This window comes from Festucalex cinctus, chromosome 4 (assembly GCF_051991245.1).
Source record: "Festucalex cinctus isolate MCC-2025b chromosome 4, RoL_Fcin_1.0, whole genome shotgun sequence".
In the NCBI taxonomy this organism is placed as follows: Eukaryota; Metazoa; Chordata; class Actinopteri; order Syngnathiformes; family Syngnathidae; genus Festucalex; species Festucalex cinctus.
In genome coordinates, this window is record NC_135414.1 from 10648894 (window position 1) to 10667103 (window position 18210).

Below are 18210 nucleotides of genomic sequence, written 5' to 3' on the forward strand. Positions count from 1 at the left end.
ACTGAAGTGTGACATGCTGAACTGAGCTGTATTGCTTCAGGAAAATATGGCTATTGTTATCGCACCTTTTAGGAAGATGTAAAAAATCTGTCCTGATTCTGATTTATGTCCACAACTGAATATCACATGCTTATATTATCTGAATTTAAAACCTCACTTTGATATATCCTTTTATCTTTTCTTGATCTGATCAGTAAATGTTCTTGGTCAACTGATCTAAGGTAGTCTTTTCTTTCTTTTGAATGAAAATGTGAAATTTTTAGTGAATTCAAGCATATGTTTTCTATTTCTCTCTCTCTTTTGTGTGTGTGTCTAACATCCATTATAATGTGTCTTGACCTAGACTCTCCGAATCCACAAGCATGATAAACAACTGCAGGGCAGAAGTCTTTGTCAGGCAAAAAAATATACCAAACAAAAAAAATGTGTGTAATGTTTTAATATGTGTATGAAAATATCAAATGTACAAATAAATTATTGATGAGGTGCTGGTGGGCTTATTTCTCAAAGAATGTTTCATATGATACAGAACAGCAACACCCAAAAAGCTGCTTAAGTAGATTCAGTGCTTTCATAATTATTTGGGGAGGTCAGCATCTTACAAATTACATATACTTACAATAATTACAAAATATACAAAAATAATGTCATAAAAAATGCACTTCATACAAATGACACTGTAATAAAATATTTGCTATTTTTATATCCTATACAAAGGCCAAGAATTAACACTGAATATTACTCAGAAATATGTGATGGTATTGAAACATTTTAACAGCTTCATTAACCAGATTTTAGTAGTTAAAAAAAGTTGATGATACTAACTAATTAGAAATGAGTATTTATGTAGTTAAAAAAGTATTTATAAATGTCACCAGGGGTCCAAATATGTCTTGGAATATATTGTTTGTCTTGCATCTGAGTCGGCACCACTGCACATTCGTGGGGGAAAAAAGAAAACATTTGACTCAGTGTGACTAATTCTCTGTAAGATCATCCAACGGGATAACTGTGTACTCCACTGCCTTTCCGTTTTCCTTTGGTGCATCTTTCCGCAGGAACGCTTCGTTCTCTGCCTTCTGCTGCTGTGAAGAGTCAACTTTTGTTTGTGGATTTGATGCTTGCCTCGGACCCACATTCCACCTAAAAAGAAGGAATGGATCATGTAATACCAGCTATGAGATGAACATTTAAATATTTACTCGAAATGATGTAAATCTCACTTGTCTCTGGTAGCAATAGCAAGACAAAGCATCACCAGGGCCGCAACACCAACAACAAAACCCAAGATGATGACCCAATCTGATGATAGAGGAGAGCTGGACTTAATGAAATGCGTCGTTTTTGAAGTGGAAGTCAACCTTAAACATTTCTTGACAATAATATGTTATATGTGACCTTACAAGACATTCTGATTAATATTACATTTTTGGAATATAAGTTATGAAGCAAAATCCAGCCGTTTTTATCCATCTCAGAGGGCGGCCATTTTGCGACTTGCTGTCGACTGAAGATGACGTCAATGTTGCTCAGGGCTCAGGCAACAACCCATCAGAGCTCACCCGTTTTCTGAAGCTGCGCTTGTCATGATGGTGTCATGAAAGGGTGATGTTTGAGTGAGGTTTAGTGATTTTTTGTCTCATGGGATGTTTTTGTTTCATGTGGCCATCATCAATTTCAATTTTCAGTTTTGATTAGTTGTTACCTGAGACCTGAGCAACAGTGATGTCATCTTCAGTCGACAGTGGCAAAATGGTCGCCCCCTGAGGTGAATAAAAATGGTTGGATTTTGCTGATTAACTCATATTCCACTAACGCAATATGAACCAGAATACAATTTTTAGACTAGTGGGGCTGTATAGAACATATTATTGTCAGAACAAAAATTGAAGGGGTTGACTTCCCCTGTAAAGTGTCTTCGAAAACGCGGGAATTTGTATTTGTTCGATAGTTACCTGGTGTCACGTGCCCTTTGTGTTGCTCTGTTGTGGCAGAATCATCAGACTGTGGTACTTGGTAAAATTCACCACCTGGGACGTTTAAAAAAAAAAAAAAAAAAAGTTACACATTTATCAGTTAAGTTTACAGTATTATGGATCCACTGCATAAAAGCTGTTTACCTTGGACAGATGGAAAATCTAAGATTCTGGCTTTTCCTTTATCCTTTGGCATTCCAAATCCTGATCCTGACCCCGAGTCTTCATCTCCTGAAGCCTCATTTCCAATTTTGATGAAAGATGTTGTTTCCCCGTCACCTCCAGTGTAGGTCGCAGTGGTTTGTGGAATAGGATACTGGTCTAGGATCTCACTATCTCCGGACCCTGAGTAACTCTCAGAATCATCATTTCGAGAGGGAACACTGGGCTCTGTGATGTTACTTGACTGTGTTGCATTTGAAGTCCAGTCAGAGTGAGGATTTAAAGTGGTAGATGAGTTGGAACTTGACGAGGCTCTTTCACTTGTGGTTGAATAACCTTCATCCCTGGGCTGGAAGAGCTTGTCACCTAATGTGCTGGCGTCAATGATCTTCAACAGGGTTTGATTACGACTATCTTCTGTGCCAGAGGATGTTTGGTTGGACTGTTGAGTGGTCGGGTTTTCTTGACGTGGTTCGTATCTGAGTGACAGGGGGAAAAATTGTTCAACAAGAAAGCCATCCGTCTCGGCCTCTCTGAGCACGTCTTCCTCACTTTTAATGGGAATTTGGGTCACAGCTGTGAGAAAGGGATGGAAAAATAAATACAAGGATCACCACAAATGTTTACCTACTCGACTTGACATGGAAAGTTTTTCTCTTTGAAGTAATCTATGACCTTAAAGGAGATTGCACGCTTGGCCTGGAATTCTTGTATGAACTTGTGTTGTCTTCTTTGTTAAGGTGTGACAGTAATGATTAACTTGGGTGATTACTCATATGTGAGTGGGTTGAGAGGAAGTCTCATTGGCGCTTCAGTCAATCACTCGTTTGGCACACCCAGCGAACGTAACTCAAGTACAGAAGGGGATGCAAAATCTCAAACTGGAATTAATGAACTTTGTTGTTTTATAATGAGCTGTACATCAATTTTATGGCAACCTCAAAAGATTAAATTGCTGTTTATTCTCATATGCCTCTTTTCTTATTCACTGTTTCCTATGAGATTACACAGAGCTAAAAAGTATGTATTCCCTGTTTTCTCTCTTCAACCTCCACTTTTATAGGCCAAACATGAATTTATCGTATTTTATAAAGGCTTTGGTGTGACATGCAGAGCTACGAGTAAAGCCTGCACTGCGACAGTGAAACACGATGCTTAGGCCCTTGAAAAAGTAGAATGAAGGTATGAGCACTTCAGGTGGTAGAGATGAAAGTGCTAACTCATTGAATAAGAAAAAAAAAAAGACATCCTGGTAAGGACAAGGATCTACTCAATGTATCAACTCTATGAAGTTAAAATGACATTTGAAGACATCTCTAATTGTTTGACCCGTATAATAACAACAGTATGTTACAGTATTAAAATAAATTACTTGAGTGATTAATTATCCCAATACTTTGTTATAATACTTTTATTAGAATAAACAATTTAAAATAATAAAAAACACTATGAAGTTAGAAAAACAATGGGTGAGAAAGAAGCACATTAAAGAAAAGGACTGCCACTTACAATTGACTTGAGTTGAAAAATCCACAGCCCAAAGACCAATAAAAATCCCCAAAAGAAGAGGAGTCGTCATCCTTGTACCAAACAGTGCTAATCAAGTTTATTTTCAGTGCTGCTGAAATTTCGCGCACCGAGTCGAGTCTTTCTATCTGATGATTCACAACTTGGCCTTTTATATACAGCAGGTTTGTGTTGCATGAGTACAACAATGACTGCCAACACAGCACAAGTGCTTGAACACCTGTGAACACACCCTCTTCGTCACAAATGTCCCATGCTCATTTCCTCCTTGTAAAGTGGAGAACACTGAAACTGTGCGGTGATGATTTGCTGTAGTGTAGAATTTCCCTTCAACATTCAGGTAGAGTAGGTATTGCAGATATTTTGGCTTTCTCCTAAGGGCCAAATATAAAACATGTAATTCAAAACTGAGTATTTTTATATTAAGAAAGAGAGACTTTTTATACACTAAAATCTTTTCCAAAAAATCCATGTACAAACAATGGCGATTCTGGACATGGAGTCTGGAACAACCCCCTGTGCCCCCTTCTCATACAAAGTTTTTCCAGTTGTGTAATTATTAAAATTGTGAAATAGCTGACGCAAAGCGTGGGACTAATGTGCGTGTCTCAACATTCCAGTTGTTGTATACACTGGTCGGTGTGAGGGCTCAATAGACAACAATAAAACATTCTTTCACAATTTAAGTTTTTACTAACAACTTAATACATAAACACTAGGACAACATTAGTGTAGCACATAAAAACTCATCAGTATTGTAAGACTGTTACATTTAGACTTAGACTTAGACTTGACTTTGACAGGGTTATTTAGTGTATTGCACCAAAAACGACACCTTTTGTTGATTTGTGAGACGAGTCGACTAGCTTGAAGTTACCATCAATATAATGAAAGGCAGTCAGAACTGGCAAGAATTGTTTGCCAGGAACGTACTGTATTTTCTGACTGTGTCTCACACTCAACTGTCTAACATTTAGGCTCCGAGTTCTCTCTCTGAAAAATGAAAACCAAGGTCAAGTCCTCTGGCTCTGGCTCTCTCAACGCTATCTGGCTCTTTTTCAATGATGAGGAGAGAGGACGTAATGTCCCATTTTTGCTTCATCAACAAAACACAATGGAGGGGAATACCCAAGATTTCAGAAACCCAATTTGTTTGTTAGGTAAATGCGGGTTGAATGTACCAATTGGTCTAGAACCGTGATTGTAGGTTACTAAATAAAGCAATAACATTTAAGTTTGTATAAATATGTATTATAATTGCAATCTAAATGGTAAAATCAGAAAAACATGTTGGGCTGTTTTATCAAACAAGCACTTGAGAGGCGGGGCCAATATTACAATCATCCAAACACATTGCTAATGCAAAACAAATGGGAAGGGCTCAAATAATACACGGCACATGAAACAACACATTTTTCTCATCGGTTATTTCCTTTTTGCCACCATCATTAAGGGGAACTTTTACCAGAGTGGAAGTTCACTACGTGATTTTAAAGACAGTTGTGATTTTGTTCCTCAGGCAATGTGTATAAGGTGAGTAAGTGGTGTGAGTTAATGGTGACTGATGCGCATCATAGGTGTGCAGCCTTGGGCGATTAGCTGTAATCAACAACTGGCCAAGTTTATTTGAATTGCTCAACATGAGTGGGTGAGTACTTGTCCAGTCTTGCAATCCAACAAAGTTTCACTGTTACATTGAAAGATGAAATGTAATATATCAAGGAGAACATCCTCACGAAAACATGAAAAAGTCAAAGTATTAATTGAACAAATTCTATCTATCTATCTATCTATCTATCTATCTATTTACACTAAAAAAAATTCAGTTGTTTTTACGGTGAAAACCGGCAGCTGTGGTTACCAGGGAAGTTCTGTAAAAAATACAGTGGGGAAATATAAGCAACTTTACAGAACAACTTGTTTACTTTACTGGTATTGAATGTACAATAAACAGTAACTGCTGCTGAATTTTACTGGGATTCAATGTACAATAAATTGTGCTGTGATCAAACTAACGGCTAGGGATATAACAATAACGGCAATATCGTGATATCACAATATTAAAACTGCCACAATATATTGTCGTCATCATGTCACAATATTAAAAGCAACACATCTGTTTAAAAAGTCAGGTTAATTTCCATTTGTGCCGTTCTAGCACCCTCTGGTGGCTTTTTTTTTTAAGTGCAGTTTAATTTTCACATGTATGTTTTGGCCCTTCTATGATTAAAATCCACGCTCATGATCAGATGAAGGAACCCCATTTGCAATTAAGTGCCTCAATATTAAGTGTTATTAGAGAAGCACTATATATATATATATATATATATATATATATATATATATATATATATATATATATATATATATATATATATATGTATTTTTTTTTACAACATTGTGTGACCTTTTTTTGTATCACCAACCTCCCAACAATGTTGTGATAAATATCGAATCGTGACCTTCATATCATGATAATATCGTATCGTGATGTTTGGATATCGTTACATCCCTACTAACGGCGTCACGAGTGCAAGCCGACCACTCTACCACTAGCCCATGCTAATATGCTGTTGTTAAGCTGTCAGTAAATGACTGTTGAATCCACAAGTTTAAAAAGTACAAGTTCTGTAATGTTGTTTGTAGTTGCACAGTATTTTTTTAGTTATTCTGGTAACCACAGCTTGCAGGTTTTTTTCCGTAAAAACAAATGTTGTTTTTTTTACACATGGTTTTATTATACAGTAAACATTTTTTTACACATGGTTTTACTATACAGTAAAACCATATGTAAAGAAAATGTTTGTTTTTACTGAACAAAACCTGGAAGGTCACCAGAATAACAGTAAACAGTTAGTAAAAAAAAAAAAATGCTGTGCAAATACATCATTACAGAACTTGTACTTTTTAAACTTGTAGATTCATCAGTCATTTACTGACAGTTTAACAACAACAGATTAGCATGGATTAGTGATAGAGTGGTCGGCTTGCACTCCGACGGTGTTGGTTCGATCCCAGCGCAGTGTGATAGTGTTAAAGATCCATAACAAGGTAATCTAAGTCCAGTTGTTTCTGATGCTGTGAAATGAGTACGTAGTTAAAACACTTTGAGGGCCTTGTAAGGTAGTAAAGCGCTACACAAATGAAGTATCATTTTCCAAGCACATGCTACTTTTATGCTATTTTGTTCTGTAGATTTTCTCTAATACATTAATTGAATTTGAAAGAAAGAGTGATATTGAGACAGACTGAGTAAATTCCCCGCATTTGCGTCTTGAGGTATTTAATTCAAAATGTAATCAATGTTCTTGTTATATAATACTAAATTACATGCAATAATTCATTTTGTTGTGATTGCTTTATAACTGATCAGTGATCACCTCGTGAAGGCCATTAGTTGTTGCCTTAACAGTACGAACATGAACATTATATTGGCATTGCCTCTGCAAAACAAGACAACATACACTTATGTGCATTACAAACTTCCAGTTTTGGTAAAACACACATGGTGGGTATGCCCGTCTCTTTTATCCTCATAAATTCACTTCTGCTTCCATTTATACTTTGTGTTCCTCTACCGCAAGTAAAAAAAATAATAATAAAATCCAGAAACTACCCAGTTTCTTCTGTTATGTCATTAAACTTGTAAATGATATAACATAGCACAGGCTAAAAACCACAAAGGGAAAGCCGTAAGATTCCATATTTATATGTGTTACCATCTGTTATAATATAGTTAGAAACTCTCTATTAATGAAAGAAAAAACTACAATGATCATTAACATAACTTGAAGTTGAGCAAAGGTAATAAAGATTTGCTTACAATTATATGAAAATCAGGCCTTATGTTATGGTACACTTGATAATGGTTCTCTTATTTTAATATTTTTATTGCACAACATTTTGAGGAATCGAAACTGGCAGCATGTCTCGACAGGCATTTTAGCCCACTATTCATGAGCAAAGTGGTCCAACCTTCTGAGGTTTTAAGGATGCCTTTTCGAGACAGCTTCTTTCGCTGATGTTCAACATTATTTATATTAGAACAATAGTTTTTTTCTTATACATTGTTTTCATTTTCTTTGTGTCTTTACTCTCTTTGACAATCCAGGGACCGCAAGTGTGACCAAGGTGCAGAACGGCCGCAGAATGCAAACCTGCTGTTTGTTTCACAGTAACAGTGTTTTCATTGTGCACACAACACAGGCAAAATCAAGGATACTCTTTTGCTCAAAAAAATATACATATAATAATACCACAATCATTATAGAAGTAATTTGAAATTGATGAGACCAGAATTTGCTAAATGACAAGTCACAATGGTTCTGGGTGTCATGAAGTGGTTGTGGTGTGACCCAAAGGCGGAGAAACGTGACAGGAAGAGGAATGACAACTTTATTGACCAGATTGTACGTGGACTGATGTGGCATGACGCGAAGATTGGACGCGAAGACTTGGCATGGCGTGGAGACCAGACGTGACGTGAAGACCAGACATGACGTGACGACTGTGGACAGACTTGGAGGGGAACGTGAAGGAGACTTCGAGCTGACGTGAAGAGACTTAACTAAATGTGGAAAAACTAGACAACTTAATTAACTTCAGTAGATGCAAAAGTAAGGCGGCACGGTAGTCGAGTGGTTAGCACGTCCGCTTCCCAGTTCTGAGGTCTCCGGTTCGAGTCCAGGCTCGGACCTTCCTGGGTGGAGTTTGCATGTTCTCCCCGTGCCCGCGTGGGTCTTCTCCGGGTACTCCGGTCTCCTCCCACATTCCAAAGACATGCATGGCAGGTTAATTGGGCGCTCCGAATTGTCCCTAGGTGTGCGTGTGTGTGGATGGTTGTTCGTCTCTGTGTGCCCTGCGATTGGCTGGCAACCAGTCCAGGGTGTCCCCCGCCTACTGCCCAGAGCCAGCTGAGATAGGCGCCAGCAGCCCCCGCGACCCTTGTGAGGAATAAGCGGTCAAGAAAATGGATGGATGGAGATGCAAAAGTACTTACTAAATGTTGCTGGCAAGGCAAGGCAAGGCAAGGCAAGGCAAGGCAAGGCAAGGCAAGGCAAGGCAAGGCAAGGCAAGGCAAGGCAAGGCAAGGCAAGGCAAGGCAAGGCAAGGCAAGGCAAGGCAAGGCACAAACAACAATGCTCCCACACCCACGTGAAACAAACACCACTCCCTTATACCAACATTAATGAGACACTAACAGGACACACCTGGGAGACACAGCAGGCAGGGGGAACCAATCAGCAACACACACCGGGAAGGGAAGACACATGCAGGTGGACAGGGTTAACGATAACGAGACTGGGGAAAAACAAGAACACCATACAACCAACACTCTCACCAAAAATAAAACAAAACCCAAACCAAACTGAAACATGACCCTGGGCAATGTTCTTGTGGCCATTGTGTGGTTTTCTTTCTTGAACAAAAGGGTATCAACTATTTTGCCTGTACATGTGTACAAAGAAAAGAACACTTTGCATTCTATGAAACTAGTAGCAGGCTCAGCTGGAATAATAATAAAATATGCATATGATTTGTTTTTAGCTCTCTTTGGCAGCTGTCAAAATTATATTTGTAAAGTAAAATTATTTTTATACAGCTCTTTTACTTGAAGTGGATAAATGTAAAACCAATGAAGCTCCTGGTTAGTGTATGTACACTTTATGTGTAATACGTCTTCCAAACTAACAGACTTTCCTAAAGCCGCCATCATTAACTTAGATTTAAAACTTATAATAGTAAATAATGTAAACACGTTTACACGAAAAGACAAAAAAATATTATTTGATCCAATAAGTTCCATGGAACACCGTTTGAAAAGTGGGATATATGCAGCATTGCATGAATTGAATTTATCCTATTTCAAGATAGAAGACGAAGAGCACAGAGCGCCAATCTGGACTATTTAACACTGACCTGTAGGGAGCAGCACTGCGCCGTAAGGTATCCAAGGCTGCCGGAAACACACAAGAAGAAGCGAATAAAACGCATGCGCGTCTTGACGCATGCCTGCTTTGTTTTGTTTTTTCTTTCTTCCAACTTGAGCGACTCTAAACTGGTAAGCGTTGGGAAGGAAATGAAAGGAGTCGGTAACGCTAAGGTGCGGCTATTTATACTCCGTAATTATGACCTCAAGCAGTCAGCTGGCATAAAAAATTAAAAAAAAAAAGTTACCAAAACCTACACGCTGAACACTGACAGTGAACACAAAGGCCGTGTTAAAAACGGTTTGCCTGGCAATGTTTCCCTATGGCTGCGCGTCTGTCGACTAGGTGTTGCATGCGTGTTTTCACAGTTCTCACTGACTTGTCATTAAAAGAAACTCCAGAGTTCTATATATCTGTGCTAACATCTTTTATATACACTGCAGTGGTCTTCTTCTAAATGTTTTTCGAGAGGCTTCACACACGCGGGAGAATCTAATTATTTGGCTAAAACGCACCAAGCACGGCAGTGTGGGGGCATCCAAACGCCACACAACAACACATCTCAGCAGAGATTCGAACCCTGAACCTCAGAACTGTAAGGAAGACTTGATAAGCATTAATCACCTGTTGGCATCAGTATCGCGAACTTGAACGTTTGCGTGACACCACTGCATGTGCGCATATTTGCCTACTGCGTGAACACGCCATCCTGAGTATATTTGATCGACAGACGGAACAATACGCCCCATTATTATCTCTTTATGGCTGAGGTGACTGACTAAGTGCCACAAGATAATTCTAATAAAAACTATATATAGACGTGACAAGGAAAGACAGGAGTTATTCAGGACAGTAAATATTTTCTTGTACCAAACTGTTTTGCTCTGAATCTGTCTGCCCTGTCATGTATTGTATGATGTGCGCAGGTAGTGTTGACTTTAGTTAATTGCAGATGTAAAATTTTGTCAATTGCATATACCCAAGGTTATGTCACTGCAGTGATACTTTCAAAAATATTGTGCTGTTTTATTGTGCTGTGTCTAGTTTGTTGAATCGTGTGGAACCTTTACTGAATGTAAATGCTTTTCCACAGGAAATGTCATCGTTGTGTGGAACCAACAATTGTGACCAAGCTGCAGGTCAAGACTCGGGAGAAAAAGAGGTAAATAACATTTGACAGGGAAAACAAACAAAAAAACAAGAAATGAGACAAGGAATCTGTCCTAAATGGGTCTTTAAAATGCAGTAAATGAGGGTGGGGAAGAAAGCACATAATGAAAAGTATTAATCATTTTTCTCAATTTCCTTGTAAAAAGGACAGAAGTCTGACAAAAGACACTTTTAATGTGACTTAACCCTCTGAATCGTTCTTAACAGAAATCAATTACAACATTTTCTAAAAACATTGTCTCTTTGTAATTTGTTTGTTGTTATGTCCTTAAATGTTTTTTTAGTGTGTCACACTATGATTATAAAAGTCACTTAGGTTACAGGATGGAGTAACCATTTTTTTCCAGCTACTCCTACTACTAAGATGACAATAATAATAGCAATGTTATGCTTATTTTATGTTAGATGCAACCAGTGAAAATGCAAAAACATTAAAAGCAATTTACTCAATTATTGTCAGAAATCAACAAATTAATCAGTTATAGTTATTCTCTCTTAAAATAAAAATATTTTTGATGAAAGTTGTGCTGCTACTGTATATTGGTTACCAACCCATCACAGATGATTGATACATTTTAGTTTCTTCAGTTAGATAAATGTGCATGTTTTTGAAAATTGGGAGGAAGCTGGAGTACCAAGGATAACATGTAAACTTCAAACAGGAAGGGCCAAACCGTGATTTGAAACTTGAACCTCAAAACTGTGACACAGATGTGCTAATTCCTTCATGATGCCAGCATGTCTATTGTTAATGCCAAATAGTGTATATGATAAGTTACAGTATCTTGAGAGCAGCTGGACTATTACTGGGAGTGGGAGATGTAAACAAACTGAGCCCACCGACACCTAATCTGTCTTTCCTGGTTCATGAAAAACAAATAAAAAATGTATTTACCTTGGTGCGTTATGGTTAATTTTGGCTAATTGCCCGCTTAAAGTAGCAAGTTTAGCAGTCTTCTGATTTAAACAACAAACAAATATGAACATTCAGTTGAGCACTGGCTCACTAAATTTTGAGTTACCATTTAAAGACTGAGCAATAAACATTTGTTTGTCTTGTAGGACAAGGAGCATCCTCGTGTACTTATTCCCGAGCTCTGCCGGCTCTTCTACCAGCTGGGATGGGTTACTGGGACGGGCGGCGGAATCAGTTTGAGAAGAGGGTTTGTATGTAACCAGCTTGTGTTGAGACTGCGACTATGGTGTAATTCCACTTTGATATCATTTTTACGGTTAAACGAGCATGTCTTCCCCCCCATAAGAGAAACTTCCCTTTGCAAGTTTCACTCAACTTCACACGTTTTGTAGCCATCATCAAGCTTCTGGCATAATTCTTGCTGGATAGTTTGAACGCTCTGTTTGTTTGCTGAGCATTAAAAGCATCATCGCGATTGGTCGGTAGAGTTCAAATTTATACCGTAGGCCAGGAATGGACAACTTAAATGATGGAGGAGACCATAATAAAACGCCCATAGTAGTAGCGGAAGAAAAAAAATAACAGAGAGAAGCCGACCCAGATTACTCATTACAGTCCTGAAAAGGAACTAGCAATATTCAGAGTACAGATGGAAACCCTCTGGAGCATTTAATCGATTTAGTACTCTTTGTCTTCACTATTTTACACTCACTTCCCTATTGGGAGAGCCACATAAAACCACGCACTAACCAGTTGTATTTAAAAAATAAAAAAATAAATGCCATGTTAAATATGGATGGTTGCATGTCAGTTTTCTTTTGTTCTGAAGAGCAAAAAAGCATGTAGCCTATCTATATTTCTTCAGGTGCAGACATGAAAGACAGTGTAGACAAAAGCAGGTGGCACAGGAGAACCTTGGCCACGCCCAACTCGTTTTGTAAACAAAAGCGCTTGAATCAGGTGAGCCTTAGCCGCACCCATCAAAAGCAGCCCATTTGAAGCTGGGCTCACAGTCATCTTGTGGACCCTGTATTTGGGCAATAAGGCAGAATTTCGCAAAAACAAAAAAAACTTTTGATACAGTATTTTGGCATCCAGAGGATGGTTGTTGTTGTCTCTGCAAAGCTTGCGACCTTTATTTTGGACTTTTGTTTTGGCCTTTTTCGGGACGTTTCTGGGGAGATAATCAACATTTTCCTTCTAGTAAATCAAAGAGCTGAATTCAACTGAATTCAAGTTACTCTTATGTGCATTTATCTACAAGCATGTTTATTCTGTTGCTTGGTGTGATTTCACCACTTATCAAAATGGGAAGTCCAGCAGTTCATCGGTAGTCAGATTCATTAAAAAAAAACAAAAAAAACAGGCATAATCACAAATATATATCAACTGTGTCTGTCATGGGTCAGAACTGTGTAATGGCAAATGGGTGAGGGTACTTTGTGATTCATGCCTCCACAATCTACATTCGAGATCCTTTTTTTCTGCACTAAGCAAAGGTAGTTAATTACAGCTCTCAGGAAATGAACCACTTTCACCATGAAGTCCATTATTATTGTTAAGTACTGTACTACCTTGATAAAAAAAAAAATTCTCTTTGTTTTTACATGATGGCGTGTGTGTCATTTTGATGTCTTTACAACTCCTAAATGTGTTGTTGTGTTTTTGCAGAGTGTTTTGTTTAATCAGAGCTCTAAATTTATATTAGCTCTCTTCCCTTTTATACTCTGCATAGTTTTGTTCTCATGGCAAAAATACATTAACACATTTTATGAGTAAAGGAAATACTATTTTACTAACAAATTTTAATGGTGGTTCTAACTTTAACTAAAAGCTGAAATACAAAATGCCACATTAAACAGCCATTGAACTGCATTGCACAATTCCATTGTATTCACTTGGAGCAATGCAAAAGTAAAAAGATGATGCAATGGCTTGACTTGCATTACTATTGTTTCAGTTGCACCTTACACACTGGCCATCCAAGCTGTATTTTCTTAGCTCACATCACTACAAGCAGCAATTTAGCAGATAGTAAATATTAATTGTTAAAAAAAAGAGGCTTCAAGCTGTTTAATGACTCACCTAGTTGAAGTTAATTGCTAAAGTAAACATAAAACCAACTGAATTACACAATGTGTATTTAAAACAATCATATAGCCTCGCTTTAGAAAAGTCAGCTTAGCCTAATGCGAACAAACATTGCAAAACACCACATCAGTGTAGTAACCCTTTAAGAAATGAATATTTAACACAAAAAGTTGATACGTAGACAGAAAATATACTCACGGGCATGTGTTCTTGATTTTCTGCAAAGTACGACTACTGTTACTGCAGCTTACTGAACAGTTGTGAATCGTGTCATCTGTATGTCTTTACATTCTATATAATTATGTTATCACTACTGTATTTTTTGGACCATATTTCAATTGGAAGTATAATTTGAAAATAAAGAAATCATGAAGAAGAAGAAGAAAAAAAAAGAAGTAATATGTAGGGAATGGGGATTTTGGGTGTGAGTGCGAGTTCTACTGTTGATAGTCTTGTTTGTTGTAAAATAAATTTCCCCCAAAAAATATGTCTTACTGTTTACCCCGGAGCAACATCCATCCATCCATCCATCCATTGATTTTCTTGACCGCTTAGTCCTCACAAGGGTCGCGGGGGGTGCTGGAGCCTATCTCAGCTGGCTTTGGGCACTAGGCAGGGTACACCCTGAACTGGTTGCCAGCCAATCGCAGGGCACACAGAAACAAACAACCATCCACACACCTAGGGACAATTCGGAGCGCTCAATTAACCTGCCATGCAATGTCTTTGGAATGTGAGAGGAGACCGGAGTACCCGGAGAAGACCCACGCAGGCACGGGGAGAACATGCAAACTGCACTCAGGAAGGCCGGAGCCTGGACTCGAACCCGAGTCCTCAGTACTGGAAGGCGGACGTGCTACCCAGTAATCCACCGTGCCGCCCCTGGAGCAACATGTTTTTTTTTGGGGTTTTTTCTTCTTCTTCTTCATGAGTTTATTTTTTATTTATTAGTTTTTTTCCCCCAGTGCGACTTGTACACCAGAGTGACTTATAGTCCGAAAAACAATTGCCGTAAACTACAAGAGAGTGCAATTTGGTGTCAAATCTACTCATTTTAATGGCGAAAGAGGATTTGAGTTACAAACAGGGTCACACCAAGTATTGAACTCATATCTCAAGGTACCTCTATTATTAATGCACTGACCCGCATCGGCTGTGTGAACGTGCACATTGGACACAGAAGTGTCTCACTTCGGTGAATTTAGCCTGAAAAGGACAGGTGAATAAATCCCTGCTCAACTATTAATGCCGCTGATAGACCAATTTACCAGAAAGCCCGTGTGAGTGCCTAGTTTTTCACACACCATGAAACACATTTTAAAGCAAGAACAGTAGCTGTGTGTGAGAGTTTTAAGTGTGACACCCACTGAGGCACAAACGCTCTAAAATGTTGAATGTGCATTGTATTTTCTTCAATATTAACATGTAGCATGTAACTTTTAGGGAGCGCATCTACATTGCGCCTTCAGGGGTCCAGAAAGAGAGAATACAGGTCAGTCACGATAATTGTGTATTACAGTGCGTTGCAAAACTATTCACCCTCTTTTTTTTTTCTTTTTTTATTCTTAACGTTAGTGCTACCAAAAAATAAAACGCACCACCTTGATGACAACATTAATATACATTAGCCTAGTAGTCCTGAACTCCACAGATATGTGTGGTGGATGTCATCGTATTTCATTAATAAATAGGTCAGCAGCGTGCATGGAACCCTCTGAATCATTGTAGATTATAATGTGTATGTGTGTTTTACGCAGCCAGAAGACATGTTTGTGTGTGATGTGGAGGAGAGAGACATCAGCTGTCCGCCCGCCTGGAAGAAGTTAAAGAAGAGTCAATGCACCCCACTCTTTATGAACGCATATACAATGAGAGGTGAAAGTGTTTCATCCATACAGTAATAACAATTGACTAACAACTGAGCCAAATATTAAGTAGATGTGTTGAGTAATGTGTTTATTTTTAGTTATTATTAGCGATACCTGCATTAAAATCTAGTATCCTTTATCATAGAAAAACCTCAAACTTTTTTTTTTCTTTAAATGCAGGGGCACAAGCAGTTATCCATACACACTCCAAATCTGCTGTCATAGCAACCCTGCTGTATCCTGGAAAAGAGTTCAGGATAACACACCAGGAGATGATTAAGGGGATCCGTAAAGGCACCACCGGCACAAACTATCGGTATGGGTTCAAGCAGTAATCAAACAGTTGGTCTACAGCAGTTCTAAATCATTTCTTAGTAATGTGTGAGCTTGTAATGCCATGTTCCAGGATAAGTACAAATTCAAGTACAGTAAAGCAATGATGACTACAACATGTCTTGACATGATATTTTATATAGACAGTCTTTTGCAACCTTTTAGAAGTTCTTGAACTTTTTTGTATTCAGGTCAGCATGCCTCACAATTGTTGCTGTTGACTAACCATAAATAAGAAATCAAGGCGGGTCAATGTGACTAGTTAAGTCATTACTCATAGAGGAAATTTTCCAGGAAGAATCGGACCAAGAGTTATTTCCAGTGGTTTATCTTATTTATTACTTTAGCATCATCATTGAGGAGTATTTGGTGTATTTCTGCACCATTACAAAACACTTTCTTTTCATTTTCATTTCATATAACTAGGAAAGGTCCCATAAAGTTACAATAACTTCTCACAGGGAGTCCTGGCCAGGACAAGCAGAAGATAATTGCACAACAAACGTGGCAAGAGCAGTAAACATAATACAAGTATGAAATAAATGAGAAAAAAAAAAAGGATACCAGGTTAACAACAGTTGAATTGTTTCGTCATGGTTGATTTAAGTTTTATAGTTTTAGGTACTATCATTTTACAATGTAAATGATGATGCTGATTGAGGGTGTCGCTATGGAAACATGGGAAATATATTTTTCTCTGTGTTGCTTTGGCACGATTGAGCAAACTAGTGATTCAAATGTTGCCGTTACTTAACAGCCTTTTAAATCCACCTTTCTTAAAAAAAAATGCAATAAACAAATTTAAAGACGTTTTTTGTTCAATAAAGTTCTCAGCAGGTGTCAAGTATCTAATGCACAATACGCAGCTGTTGTAATTATCTCTTCACTTGCCTGTGTGGCAGCAGCGTGTCAAGCCTTGAGGCATAGTTGAGCGTGGTTGAGATTGTCAGAGGACTGATTGAGGGGTGAAATGTCTTGTTTTATACTGCAGCTATGACGACACTCTGGTCGTGCCTATTATCGAGAATACACCAGAAGAGAAAGACTTAAAAGATCGCATGGCTCGGGCCATGGACGAGTACCCCGACTCGTGCGCTGTCCTCGTCCGCAGGCACGGGGTGTACGTGTGGGGCGAGTCATGGGAAAAAGCCAAGACAATGTAAGTATTTTTCTTCCCAAAAGTAGAACAGGATTTCTAAAGGAATATTTCAACAAATGCTTCAATAACGTTTGTTGCTTCACATTTGTAGGTGTGAATGTTATGACTACCTGTTTGACATCGCTGTTCAGATGAAACATTGTGGACTGGACCCTTCAGCTGTACCAGTCGAAGAGAAGGGAATAGTTTGACATTTACCGCACCTTTTAAAGAGACGCTCATTCAAGCAAGGTCAGGAAAGTTCAATCAGAGCGCAGATTTTATTAATTTTGCTTTCATGCCAGCCCTCCACAATTCTGACAGTGATTGCAGATTCAGAGTTGAAGGCCTCTTATCCTGAAAGACCTTGAGACTACAGCTCCAACCTCTGTGGAAGAAATCTTTATCAATAAAATACCTTTCCATTAATCTGCAATTGTGATTTTGTACCTTTATTTAAACCAACAAAAATGTGTATGCTTATTTCTACAAGAAAAGGTCATTTCTTCCTCCACACATATACAAGTAAAAACAAAAAAATATATGTCTGCCAACATGTTCTAAATCAATTTAACTCTTTTACTGCCAAACGTTATACAAAAAGACAACCCCTAGAGTGCCAGCCAATTTTGAGCATTTTTAGTCATCTTTCAAGGCAAACACAATTTTGTGTACTATGACTACGTTAGGGTTGCCAACGAGACGTGTTGGCGGCTCCCATTGCAATACGTCGCTTTGCATCACATTTTTTTGAATCCACAAAAAGGCAACGGCAGACCAAGCTTGCTACATAAAAATGACGTCCGCGGTAATGCGGCAAGCGGGCGAGCACGTTCCGGCTACCGCGGAAGTAGATTCGTATGTCAAAGGACCAACGTCTGACCGCCCCCACCCCCATCCCGATTGTCATTGGTTAACTTTAGCTGTCAATCTAAGCCAAACGTGAAAGGAAGTTACTTCACGTGACACCCAGCGACTAATTTTATTTGCTACGAGCAACTTCCTTGTCACCGTTTGCTGCATTTTGTGTAAGAATTGAGAATTATTTTACGGGACTTTAGAGGTCCCATACGGGACATAACAATTTAGCCCAAAATAC

At 38.4% G+C, this 18210-nt stretch overlaps 2 protein-coding genes across 5 annotated transcripts; one reads left to right on the plus strand and one right to left on the minus strand.

The window, feature by feature from the left end:
• Window positions 1-424: 424 nt before the first annotated feature.
• On the minus strand, window positions 425-9735 carry LOC144017354 (uncharacterized). Of its 2 annotated transcripts, none has more exons than XM_077518814.1 (5): window positions 9585-9735; window positions 2121-2714; window positions 1956-2030; window positions 1224-1302; window positions 425-1143 (listed from the first exon to the last, which is right to left on the minus strand). In XM_077518814.1, exons 1-5 carry the CDS (start codon window positions 9673-9675, stop codon window positions 978-980), a joined length of 1005 nt encoding a protein of 334 aa, XP_077374940.1. In that variant the 5' UTR covers window positions 9676-9735; the 3' UTR covers window positions 425-977. The 2 variants fall into 2 exon arrangements, with proteins under 2 accessions (XP_077374940.1, XP_077374941.1); XM_077518815.1 differs by lacking the exon at window positions 9585-9735 and adding an exon at window positions 3648-3823.
• apip (APAF1 interacting protein) lies at window positions 9593-17547 on the plus strand. Of its 3 annotated transcripts, none has more exons than XM_077518816.1 (9): window positions 9684-9768; window positions 10689-10757; window positions 11828-11928; window positions 15216-15264; window positions 15530-15647; window positions 15821-15956; window positions 16965-17132; window positions 17224-17363; window positions 17436-17547. In XM_077518816.1, exons 1-8 carry the CDS (start codon window positions 9745-9747, stop codon window positions 17321-17323), a joined length of 765 nt encoding a protein of 254 aa, XP_077374942.1. In that variant the 5' UTR covers window positions 9684-9744; the 3' UTR covers window positions 17324-17363; window positions 17436-17547. The 3 variants fall into 3 exon arrangements, with proteins under 3 accessions (XP_077374944.1, XP_077374942.1, XP_077374943.1); XM_077518817.1 differs by having other exon boundaries at window positions 17445-17547; XM_077518818.1 differs by having other exon boundaries at window positions 9593-9726; window positions 17224-17547.
• The last annotated feature ends 663 nt before the right edge of the window (window positions 17548-18210 follow it).

Excerpts from the sequence above, each read along its gene's own strand:
- LOC144017354 (XM_077518814.1), bottom strand. The coding sequence starts at position 9,675 with ATGCGTCAAGACGCGCATGCGTTTTATTCGCTTCTTCTTGTGTGTTTC. Across the intron at positions 2,031-2,120 it reads AGATTTTCCATCTGTCCAAG|GTGGTGAATTTTACCAAGTA; the intron begins GTAAACAGCTTT and ends TAAACGTCCCAG. Across the intron at positions 1,303-1,955 it reads CAAAGGGCACGTGACACCAG|ATTGGGTCATCATCTTGGGT; the intron begins GTAACTATCGAA and ends CTCTATCATCAG.
- apip (XM_077518818.1), top strand. The coding sequence starts at position 9,658 with ATGCGCGTCTTGACGCATGCCTGCTTTGTTTTGTTTTTTCTTTCTTCC. Across the intron at positions 9,727-10,688 it reads ACTTGAGCGACTCTAAACTG|GAAATGTCATCGTTGTGTGG; the intron begins GTAAGCGTTGGG and ends GCTTTTCCACAG. Across the intron at positions 15,957-16,964 it reads ACCACCGGCACAAACTATCG|CTATGACGACACTCTGGTCG; the intron begins GTATGGGTTCAA and ends TTTATACTGCAG.